We start from the raw sequence: 12,577 nt of genomic DNA, 5'->3' as shown, positions 1-12,577 counted from the left end.
GCCCTCTGAGTTCTTATAGAGAGAAGACAGTGCCACTTTTACAGGTTAAATTGTTTTTTCTTGGGCAATCAATTTACCAAAGAGAAAAACATCCACAACTCCCTTTTTGTACTAATTTTACAGTTTTTCATTGCTGTTCTTTCTTATAGATAATCATAAGCTGTTTCTTTCTCACTAACATCAGAGTTTTGTGCTGACACTTAGAGACTGGATGGATTTTATCTAATAAGACAGAATTTTCCTTTTCTATTTTCAATTTATAAACATTTTTTAGAATTATGAGATGGGGAAATGTGCAAAGATAGAGAATGGTCTTTGGTGCACACTCTAGTGGAGGAACTAACTGCCTGTGATAAATGTTATTATCAAAATACAAGTGAACTGCTTCTGGCACATACAGGATGCCCTGACCGCTGGTGGAGTAGGAAGGCTAACCTGAGATGCTGTAGTTGTTGTCCTCGATGATGAAGAGGAGGAGGAGCGGGAGCTGGGCATTGTTTTCTTGATTTACAGCTCGTTCAAGTATGGTTGTTTGCTCTGTTTTAAAGCTACTCTAATTTAAATGATATTACTGTCTCTTTATTTTTATTTGCAGTCTTGCCACATTTTTCTGTCTCGATAGAACCAGAAAGTAATTTCATTGGTTATAAGAACTTTAAGAATTTTGAAATTACTATAAAAGCAAGGTAAGAAAGTCCATTTTTTCAACTTAACCAGTTACATTGAATGCCAACTGTGTTTGGGATTAATTACCTGAAGTGAGATTTATAATTTATTAGCAAAGTCTTCCATGGTTTAATGGCTGACTGATTGAAGAAACATCTTGCCAGTAGTTTATTTGCTTATTCTTATTTTAGCTTTGTTAGTAATGCACAAACAGAAAAAAAGGTCCTAAACTCAGTGTGTATGTTGGGAAATCATTGTGAGTTAGAACACTGGTACTGAGATATTTAAGCCTTCACTTGTCTTTTTTTTTTTTTTAATAGCTTACTCAGTCTTAAAACACACACACACACACACACACACACGCACAATTTACAAGTCTGCAGGGCGGTTCTACTGATCTGGGCCAGGCTGATGTCCACAGGGCTCACCCATGTTATCTGCAGTCAGCTGGGGATGTTACATGTATGGGAGTGGCTGGCAGTCAGCTGGAGTTAAAGTTACTAGGCTGTGTGTGTATGTCACTGCTCAGCAGGAGCAATGCTCAAAGACAAAGAATGGAAGTGTGGGCATCCTCTGGAGGCCTCGGCTTGGTATTTGGCATGTCTTCACTTCTACCACTATCTTTTGTCCAGAGTTACAAGGCCTGCCCAGGGGAATCAGTCTCTTTCCATTGCCTCTAGTATACTCAAGGAACTTCAAAGGTTGTGGCCACTGGAGAGGTGAAGCATCAAAATTAGTTTTGCATGCAACCGGTTCCAAAAGGCTAGGTCATTTGAAAATGAAATATAATGTGGTTGATAACCAATTATACAACTATATGTACCAAGCATTTTTCTTAGAACTCTGCATGTATTAGCACATTTAATCTTTATAACAGCTTTGTGAAGTAGACACTATGTGACTCTGTTCATAGTACAAATGAAAAACTGAAATATTAGATAATTTGCTCAAGATCACACAGCGAGAATACTGCACAGCCTCTCTGGTTCTGGAGTTCACACCTGTATGCTAAACCCTGCCCTGTATCACTTGTCTGTTAGCATTTGCTCTGGAAAATATTGTCATTTGATTTAAACCAGAATAAAATGTTCACTTGAGAGAAAATTATAGAAACTGACTTTTTGTAATGGAAACAATTTATTGTTCAAACCATGAATAAGGAAAATTACTCTTTTTTAAAATATTTTTATTTTATTTGTTTGAAAGACAGAATTACAGAGAGAGGTAGAGACAGAGATAGAGGGCTTCCATCCACTTGTTCACTCCCCAGATGGCCGCAATGACAAGAACTGCACCAATCTGAAGCCAGGAGCCAGGAGCTTCTTCCTGGTCTTCCATGTGGGTGCAGGGGCCCAAGGACTTGGGCCTTCTTCTACTGCTTTCCCAGGCATGGCAGAGAGCTTGATCAGAAGTGGAGCAGCGCCCATATGGGATGCCAGCGCTTCAGGCCAGGGCTTTAACTCACTGCACCACAGTGCCAGCCCCAGAAAGTTACTCATACTTTATAGTATTATTGGCTATGCACAATAATTATATTATTCTTACTTTAATGCTAAACTAAAATGGAAATATGAAGTTTGAATTTTTAAAAATTGCTTGATATTGCTGTTATTGGACATACTCCTTTTAAAGGCATAAGTAGACAATAAGGTGTAGCTCCTCACTGTTGTCATAATCTCTGAGAAACAATGTGGGCTGTGGGAAAGAGCCCTGGAGCTGGGCCTTTTCACCTCCCAAGATCAGCCTTCCCAGGTAGCACAGTGTAGTAAAAATCCATTCAAACTCCAGCTTTCTTATTGTGACCCTATGGAGATGAAATGTAATAGTGGATAGAAGGCACCTTAAAGCCTGTGGGGGGAGAGAGGGTTTGTAATTTCAACTGTTACATTCTATTTGAATCTCATTATTGTAGCCATGTTAGCTAAACAATTTTATGGTACTGTTTGACAGATATTTTTATAATAAAGTAGTCTCTGATGCTGAAGTTTTTATCTTTTTTGGAATAAGAGAAGACTTAAAAGATGATCAAAAAGAAATGATGCATAAAGCAATGAAAAGCACAACGGTAAGATGTTAAGATACATTCACTAGTATCTAAAATGACGTGAGAAATTGGAAGTTACCTCTAGTAAAATCCTCTAGCCCAGTCCTTTTCTTTATGTGGGTGCAGGAATTGAAGGTGAAATCTTCCACTGACTGCGGTAACGTCCCCTTTCCTTGGCACCTGCCTCCCTTGCCATTTGCTCTGCTGCCATCTCCTCCCTCCTTCCCTTTTGTTACTATTGCTCCAATTTCTTACCACAGATTTCTTTGCCTGGCATCTCTGCAGAACTGTTTCTTCTACTTGGGAATGTTCTTTCCTTCTGTCCCCTACTGCTTCTTTGTTGTCTGGCCATACGATCTTCTGATTCAAGTTTCAGCATTGATGCCCTATCACTGGGAAGCCACCTCAACTCCTCTAAACCAGGGTAGCCGGGCCTTCCAGCTACTCCCCAAGCCTCTCTGTTGGGAGCATTTTTCACTCTTTATTACAGTGGCTCTCAACCATGAAGGGCGTTTATGACTATCACAAATGGGAAATTAGGTGCTGCCGGCATTCAGTGGGAAGAGGCCAGGGATGCTGCTAAATTCCTACAATGCACAGAACAACCCCTCTGCAGCAAAGAAATATCCTTTTCTGAATGTCACTGACGCTGAGGTTGAGAAACTCTTCTATATTGGAATGTTTCATTTACTTATCGTTCACTTTTGACATTAAATTCCTTGTGGGTCTGACTTGTTCCCATGATCTGCCCATAGACAATGTTGTTCCATGCAGAGAAGGTGATCTGTAAATATTTGTGAAATTGTGTGTCCATGGTTAAGGGCTGGTGGCTGCTCGAACTGAGGTTAGAGCCCTGTCTCCTTTTCCTTTTTTTTTTTTTTTTTTTTTGGTGTTCTTTACATTATGTTACAGATTATATGTGTTCACTGTTGTATTCTTTCCTGAAATCATTTTAAACTTGAAGAGAGAGATAGACAGGCAAGACAGACTGACATCTTCCATCTACTTGCTTGCTCGTTCTCCAAATGCCCACAAACAAGCTAGGGCTGAAAGCCAGGCTGAAGCTAAGAGCTGGGAACTTAATCCATGTCTCCCACATGGGGTGGCAGGGACCCAACCACTTGAGCCATCAACTGATGCTTCCCTGGGTGCAACCAGGAAGTTGGAATCAGGAGCAGATCTGGGACTCGAACGCACTCTGATATGGGATACAGGCATTCCAGCAGTGTCCTTACCACTTCGCCAAGAGCCTGTCCCTCACTGATGCATATTCATGTGGTTTGCATCATAAATTATTTAGCTTCTGCTTTTGCAAAAGACAGTCTTATTTACTGAAGACAAATTAAAGGCCTTTTTAAAATGCTGATTTCTGTCCAAAACATTGAGATTTAGAGCTAAATAAAATAAAATGCTTGGCCTCAAATCAGTTTTAGAAGAATACATAAGATAAAATCTGTTTAACTGTTAAATAGCATGACTTACCCTGTATCCCTTTACCCACCATATTAAAAAAAAATTTTTTTTTATTTGTTTATTTTTTGACAGGCAGAGTGGACAATGAGAGAGAGAGACAGAGAAAAAGGTCTTCCTTTGCTGTTGGTTCACCCTCCAATGGCTGCCGTGGCCGGCGCACCGCGCTGATCTGATGGCAGGAGCCAGGTACTTCTCCTGGTCTCCCATGGGGTGCAGGGCCCAAGCACTTGGGCCATCCTCCACTGCACTCCCTGGCCATAGCAGAGAGCTGGCCTGGAAGAGGGGCAACCGGGACAGAATCCGGCGCCCCGACCACGACTAGAACCCGGTGTGCCGGCGCCGCAAGGCGGAGGATTAGCCTAGTGAGCCACGGCGCCGGCCTCACCATATACTTTTAAATTAGCTTTTAAATTTGTAAATAGTGAAGTACAAATCAAACACCATAAAACCCAACAAACCTTTAGTTAAGGACAGAAGAAAGGAGAGAGGCCTGGAAAGATGGATGCTGGCTCATAATTTAGAGAAAGACGTCATTGTCAACTAAGTACCAGAAAGATCTGTAGGTCCATGTGCTATTTCCACATCTATAATTCTATACAAATAAATTGGAAAAGAATGCCTGGGCTTGATTTTGGACTCAGTCCTTCCCTTCACTGGTGGTGCTCAATCCATCCTCTGACATTTGCCTTAAATTCACAGGCTCTTAGAAGCAGATTTTGTTAATTTTTCATTATAAATTTTCTGAAGTAACCCTTGCATTTTCCCCTTTTAAAAAGTTGATAAATGGAGTTGCTCAAGTCACATTTGATTCTGAAGTGGCAACTAAAGAGCTGTCCTATTACAGTCTAGAAGATTTAAACAACAAGTACCTTTATATTGCAGTTACAGTCATAGAATCTACAGGTAAGTCTGTGTGTGTGTGTGTGTGTGTGAGAGAGAGAGAGAGAGAGAGAGAGAGAGAGCGCTCTGCCACTCTGACTTTGGGTTCCTAGTCCCAACTGATGTCTGAAGTGGTTCTGCAGGCTCTCTGGCCTGAACATCAAGCACACCAGTCTTCTCACCTGGTGAGAATCAAACCCAAAATGGGATTATGTATGCAACATACTATGCAAATGAAAAATAACAGTATTGCTATAGTTCTAATCTCCATATCTGTGCAATGTTGTACTGGAACTAAATGCTTCCTTCAGCCCTTTCCAGCTATACTATTCAGGAATTCTATTTGAAACTGAAGGTAGTAGTAAGTCTCTAAAATGAGTATAGTAATAGCAGACACCTCATAGGGTTGCAGTGAGGATCAAAGAGCCAAGATATGCAAAACCCTTTAACAGTACTTGTCACATAATGTGTGCCATAGAAGTGTTACTCCTCCTCCTCCTCCCCTCTCCTCTTCTTCCTCCTCCTCTTAGTCTGCTTTATACTTCCCTCTTCTTCTCCTTCCTCCTATTCCTCCTCCTCTTCCTACCCCCTTCTCTCTCTCCTCACCACTGTTTCTTCTTATCCTTCTTCTTCACAAGGGTTCACCTACGACTTCCTTAATATCATGTCCAGCATCCTCAACACATCCCAGTTGTTTTAAAAGTTGTTAGTTACCCCTTCATACTGAGTCAAATTGTCTTGTTTTTGGTATGCCTTGATTATTAATGTTCTTTGTATTTTCAGGTTGATATTGAACCCCCAACTAATGTTGAACAAATAATTTAGACACATTGAGCCCAGTTTTTAATATGTAAAATAAAAGTTAGATCAGATGATCCCTAAGACCCCTTTCATCTCTTTAAATTTGTCCCACTATGGTAGCAGAATGAAGAATCCAGGTAATTATCTAGTTATTGAGCACCTTGAATATAATCAATAATGCTCAGTAAATGTTGGAGAGTGATGATGACTTTATATTCCTTACCTTAGCTATTTTTTCAACACTCTCTTAATGTTTCTTAGTTTATTTTTTCCCTTGATGGATTTCAAATAAATTCAATTTAAACAACATTTATGAGGTATCCAGAGTGTTGCCAAACAGGCAGGCTTGTAAATATGAATGCAATAGCATCCCAGCACTCAGGTGTAAGACAGGTGAACAAAGAACTCTGTTACATGAAAGAATTCTAGGCCAGCGCAGCGGCTCACTAGGCTAATCCTCCGCCTTGCGGCGCCGGCACACCGGGTTCTAGTCGTGGTCGGGGCGCCGGATTCTGTCCCGGTTGCCCCTCTTCCAGGCCAGCTCTCTGCTGTGGCCAGGGAGTGCAGTGGAGGATGGCCCAAGTGCTTGGGCCCTGCACCCCATGGGAGACCAGGATAAGTACCTGGCTCCTGCCATCGGATCAGCGCAGTGTGCCAGCCGCAGCGCGGTGGCCATTGGAGGGTGAACCAACGGCAAAAGGAAGACCTTTCTCTCTGTCTCTCTCTCACACTATCTACTCTGCCTGTCAAAAAAAAAAAAAAAAAAACTCGGTCTTGGGAAAATACTTAATGCTATTGACGACCTTCAGGGGAAGGCAAGCTCCTAGATGATTGTTGAGAGCTAAGATTGGTGTCATGAAGATAATTAGACTTGAAGGAGACTAAGTCAGGTATTAGGGAAGGATGGCAGACAAGGAGAAGTGGAAAAATTTGCACAGAGAGAGCAGGTCCGGAAGAGTGGGCAGTGAAGCTTGGAGAACAGCAGGTTATCCATTTAATGGACGTATTGGGGATATCATGGATGGGATATTGGGAAGGAATTAGAAGGTTCTAGAGCTTTGTTTGTTATTCTTAATAATTTAATTTGAGTTTATTCTGAATAGTTTTAGCTGGACAGTAACACTGCTATGTGGACCCAGAGGGTTCCCTCTTTATCAAGCTCTCTCTTCCTCATTCTGCATTGCTTGCCATGTCCTTGCACTTGAACCCTGAAGTTCCTGTAAGGCCCTGTCTCTGGCCCACCTTCCCTCAATCTCTTTAACATTTTCTTTCTTTATTTTTTTAAATTTTTTCTTTCTTTATTATTTTTTTTGACAGGCAGAGTTAGACAGTGAGAGAGACAGAGAGACAGAGAGACAGAGAGAAAGGTCTTCCTTTGCCATTGGTTCACCCCCCAAATGGCCACCACAGCTGGTGCGCTGTGGCTGGCATGCTGTGTCGATCCAAAGCCAGGAGCTAGGTGCTTCCTCCTGGTCTCCCATGTGGGTGCAGGGCCCAAGCACTTGGGCCATCCTCCACTGCCTTCCCGGGCCAAGCAGAGAGCTGGACTGGAAGAGGAGCAACCGGGACAGAATCCAGCGCCCCAACCGGGTTGCCGGCATTGCAGGCAGAGGATTAGCCAAGTGAGCCACGGGGCCGGCCCATCTTGAACATTTCCAACCCAAACTCAGGTCATTATGAAAAGTAGTGTCTTCCTGTCATTCCTCTTTGGTTCAGTTCTACAGCTCTACTTCCTCAAGGGCATCACTACACGTGAACCTTGTGCATAAGGCTTTAGAAACTCCTGAGGCCTAAGTTCTTCTCTGCACTGCCCCGGTGAACTAAGAACCATGTCCTACTTACTATCGTAAATAAGTGAGTACAGGCAGGGAGTGAGTGAATATGTCTGTGGAAACATACAGAGACAAAATAGGTATCCATGCAGATCATTATGTTCCTAAAAATTGTCAACCTGATGCTTGTCATTTCCTTAGGTGGATTTTCTGAAGAGGCAGAAGTACCTGGCATAAAATATGTCCTCTCCCCCTACAAACTGAATCTGGTTGCTACTCCTCTTTTCTTGAAGCCTGGAATTCCATACTCCATCAAGGTAGATGGGGAGGAGACATCCTGCTGAACATGATTATCGTTTTCTGTTTGTTGGAAGCACAGGGATGGCTAGTGGGAGGAGGGGGCTAGAGAGGCAAAGCAGAGAGGGAGCTCCTTCTGAAGACCTGCTTCCGCGGGCGCAGATGGGGGTGAGCGGCCGCAGACCAGCTGTAGCCGCAGAGTGACTTCAGCTGTTAGGACAGCTGCCAGGAGTTCGCACGACAGCCTGCCTCAGGCATTCTATAAACACTGCATTCAATGATGTGGAAATAAAATCCGACATAGCTATCATTTTAAAGATCCTATGATTTAAAATTATTTGATGGCAAGTTCAAGTCTTACAATTATAAAATGTATTACTTACTCTGGGTAACTGGATCTTAAGACAAAACGATGTACCAAGCCCAAAGCAAACTTTGAACATGCTTGTAACTTCTTACATGCATATACAATACATAATGATATTTTATCATATAATATGCATACAGCAATGTATATAAGAAAATAGAATATAAAATATAACAATATTATACAGAATATAGATCTAAAATATATTTTATAACTTTGTCACATACAAAAATAAAATAATAAAATGTATATATGTGAAAATTGTATGTATATATAGCTCTTTCTATATATATGAATGATGGTAAGAGATCCATATATCTACTCTTTGTTTCTCGTATCCAAAAGAATCATTCTCAGAAGTGATTGCCTCATTTTCTTTTTTATCCAGTTCTAAACCCACCTAAGAAAATACGGAAGTTAGATAGACCTTATCACATCTACTCTTTAACTGGCTTAACAGAATATTTGCAAGAGTAGTTCAAATAGTTCATGGAATAAAAACATAAATTTCCTTTGGGCATTAAATTTTGAATTTTGTGCAAACCAGGAGTCTTCAAAAAGTTGATGGAAATACATATTATGAAAAAACCATACAAGATATTTCAAAAAATTTTCACCAAAATAAACATCTATTAATTCCATTTTCCACAAACTTTTTTAAGTATAGGCGAATCCATTCAAGAATTATTTAACTGAACAGAATTCAACCTTCTATTAGTTGAGAACACACTTTTCTTTTCCGAATTAAACATAAGTAGTTTATATTATGGGAGGAGGAAGGAGAATTATTTCAGAATTGTTATGTTTTAAAAGAAGTAACGAGCTGCTGAAATGGATTTGGACTGTTTGGACACACAGGTGCAGGTTAAGGATTCGCTTGACCAGTTTGTGGGAGGGGTCCCAGTAATGCTGAATGCACAGACGGTCGACGTAAACCAACAGACATCTGACTTGGAGACAAAGGGGAGTGTAACACGTCTCAGTGATGGAGTAGCTTCATTTGTGGTCAATCTCCCATCTGGAGTGACGGCGCTGGATTTTTACGTGAGCTAAATTCTCTTGCTCTATTTTCTAGGACAACGTGTCCTTTTGACTGTATGTTTTGGCTAGAATGCAGAACAGATGTGGTGGATTTTATACACCAGTCCAGAAAATAGTTCTACAATTCTGCATCCAAAACATATGAGTACCAGAGACAATCTGCTAATCCATTGAATAGTCCTCGAGGAAGATGCATTTATAAATGTTTTAATGTGGGACTTAATTATTTTCTCCTATACCAATAAAACTTATTTAAGTGTTAGAACCCAGAAGCTTCAGAAAGGTATGGCAGTGGACATCAGTAGTAGGGAAAGCCTCTTTCCCTTCCCCCACCCTGGTTTTATTTCTTTTCAGGGCCGCAAAAGTTCATTTGTGGAAGCTTCCCTTCTTCCTAACACACAAACCACTCTACTTCAGAGCTCATTTAACAGCCTTCTCTCCCAGAAGATACTGCTTGAGTTCCCAATCTCAAATACAATATGAGTCATTTACTAACACAGACCAGTGAATGCAGCATGTGTATATTCCCTATCGTCTACTGAGCACTCGTTAAGGGGCTGGACACAATACGAAATAGAGAATATTTGCCATGTTATGACTGAAGAAATGAAAACTTTTAGCCTCTCCTTTGATTAAACAATTTATCCAGAGGGAATGAGTAGTGCTAGGATGTAAACTAATGCATATCTCACTCCAGAGTGTGATCTATTAACCTGATTGCTGTCTGCTGGCGGATGGTTCCACCATATCATTTTTAGCCCTCCTGAATTTATACACACTCATCTGCACCACTACTTCATAATGAATCGGGGCCAGCAGTCTCTGTGATATTCATTCACAACTCCTGTCCCCCATCCTCAAGAGTCGGTGCTACTTCCTTTCTTCCACTCCCAATTCCTGCCACACCATCCCATAGTAAAACATTCAACTCACCGTGACCTTGTAGGAACAGTGCCAATGTTTGTTCTTGGAGTATCAGTCTGTCTTCATTAAACCAGACTTTTCTACCACAGCCGTAATCCCATCGCTGTTTTTTGTAGTCTGTAAAATTACTTGCTACCACAGCTGTACAAACACTGGGGTGGTGGAGTTTTTTGTTGTTGTTTTCTTTAGTACTTGGTGTTGTGAAATTTATAGAGCAAACCAAAAAATTTAAAAGATATGCTAAACAGAAAGCATCCTCATGTCTTATTGAAAAAAATTTTTTCAGGTCAAAACCAATGCCCCAGATCTTCCAGAAGACAATCAGGCCAGCAGAAAATACCATGCAGTAGCATACTCCTCTCTCAGCCAGAGCTACCTTTATATTGACTGGACTGAAAACTATAAAGCTTTGCTTGTGGGAGAACATCTGAATCTTATTGTTACCCCCAAAAGCCCATATATCGACAAAATAACTCACTATAATTATTTGGTAAGTACAATAACAATAGATTTGCATCTTATTCACCCCACCTGGAATATTTTCCTTTGCTTATAGAGAAGCATTTCAGTGACTTCTTACTTTTGTGCTTACAGAGCACTTTCACAGGAACATCATCTAATCTAATCTGCACATCAGATTTTCAAAGATCTTTGAAAGACCATGCTTTGTTTTGACCATTTCACAAATGAGAAAACCGTAAGACAGAGAGGGACCATGGCCACTCGATTCAAAAGAGAAAGATTTTATTTAAACTGATCACTCCTTTCACGAGAGAGCTTGATTAAATTGCCTCACCTCTGCGTTGTTTCATTGCTGAAGACCGCATGCCTGGAGATAGCTCGCTGCTGTGAAAGGGGGACCCAGCTCCTGCTCGTAAGAGCGGAGATGCGGGATGCCTGCTGCAGCGCGACAGCTAGCAGTATCCCTGCAGCATCACTGATGTTAAGCAGAAGGTGGATCGATCAAGGCTCGTGGTGAAACCCAGGAAGGAACGTGTAAAACACATTAAGGGCTTCCTGACAGTGGCCAAAGAGGAAGAATGAATTATTCTGAGGTCCAGGCCAAACGTGTGGTAAAGGCCTTTTGAACATTTTTAAAGAAGAAAGGGAAGTAAAGGAGTACCATAGAACAATACTGAGCAGTGAAGAATTCAGGAAAACTGTGGAGTATGCACCAAAACCGTGTGTGCAGTTTTGCTGACAATCTAAGGGATTTTGAGGATATTTGGGCTCCATGTGATTTTTTTTTCTTAAGCTTAAAGCATACGATTTAGAAACTAGTCCATGGCTTTAGAACTTAATTCCCAAATAAGACACACTCCACTGCCTTTTTTTTTTTTTTTTTTTTTTTTTTTGGACAGGCAGAGTTAGACAGTGAGAGAGAGAGAGAGAGACAACAGAGAGAAAGGTCTTCCTGTCTTCCTTTTTCCATTGGTTCACCCCCAAGTGGTTGCTATGGCCGGTGCATTGCAGCCCGCACGTTGCCAGGAGCCAGGCGCCTCCTCCTGGTCTCCCATGCGGGTGTAGGGCCCAAGCACCTGGGCCATCCTCCACTGCCTTCCCGGACCACAGCAGAGAGCTGGACTGGAAGAGGAGCAACCAGGACAGAATCCGGCGCCCCAACCGGGACTAGAACCCGGTGTGCCGGCACCGCAAGTGGAGGATTAGCCTAGTGAGCCAAAAGGCAGTTTTAGTAATAAGCGTGATGACTAAACAGTTTGGGGTTCAAGTTTTAGCTTTCTACTTTCCTAGTTATGTGATTTTGAACTAAAATCAGTGTGACATTCAGTTAATTCCTGCGTCTTAGTTTGCTCAGTGGAAGCATTATGCTCATGGTGTATTGTGAGAATCAAAGGAGTTAAATAAATGTTAAAAATTCTTGGCATATAGTACACCCATACATGTTAACTTTCATTTTCTTTAAGCATAATTTCTGCTCCAGCTCCAAGCTCCATCCTGAAGCACAGATTCGATATTTATTGTTGCTGCCACTGTTTATTTTTAGGTCTTATCCAAGGGCAAAATTGTGCACTTTGGCACAAGGGAGAAACTTTCAGATTCATCTTATCAAAGCATGAACATCCCAGTGACACAGAGCATGGTTCCCTCAGCCCGTCTGTTGGTCTATTACATCGTTTCAGGAGAGCAGACAGCGGAGTTAGTGTCTGACTCAGTTTGGTTAAATATTGAAGAAAAGTGTGGCAACCAGCTCCAGGTGAGACACAAATGATAAATCACAACTGAGTTTTCACCTGAATGAAGGAGGCTATCAGAGAAGCCTCTGCAAAGCTTTGTCTCATACAAATGATCTTC

General features: G+C 41.4%; 1 protein-coding gene across 2 annotated transcripts in view; it reads left to right on the top strand.

Annotated features, from left to right (window-relative positions):
• Nucleotides 1-12,577, top strand: part of C5 (complement C5) — a 94,598-nt gene that overhangs the window by 19,129 nt on the left and 62,892 nt on the right. For both annotated transcript variants that reach the window (XM_008273377.5, XM_017350045.4), the window contains exons 7-13: nucleotides 596-686; nucleotides 2,617-2,731; nucleotides 4,960-5,086; nucleotides 7,837-7,952; nucleotides 9,158-9,343; nucleotides 10,551-10,754; nucleotides 12,270-12,479. In XM_008273377.5, the coding sequence (XP_008271599.2) occupies nucleotides 596-686; nucleotides 2,617-2,731; nucleotides 4,960-5,086; nucleotides 7,837-7,952; nucleotides 9,158-9,343; nucleotides 10,551-10,754; nucleotides 12,270-12,479 (1,049 nt within the window). The remainder of the gene's footprint in view (nucleotides 1-595; nucleotides 687-2,616; nucleotides 2,732-4,959; nucleotides 5,087-7,836; nucleotides 7,953-9,157; nucleotides 9,344-10,550; nucleotides 10,755-12,269; nucleotides 12,480-12,577) is intronic.

The sequence above is a fragment of the Oryctolagus cuniculus genome, chromosome 1 (genome assembly GCF_051225735.1).
Source record: "Oryctolagus cuniculus isolate XC-2025 breed Fujian yellow rabbit chromosome 1, ASM5122573v1, whole genome shotgun sequence".
Lineage (NCBI taxonomy): Eukaryota > Metazoa > Chordata > Mammalia > Lagomorpha > Leporidae > Oryctolagus > Oryctolagus cuniculus.
Note: the sequence above shows the minus strand (reverse complement) of the source record. Positions and strands in the feature narration are given on the sequence as shown.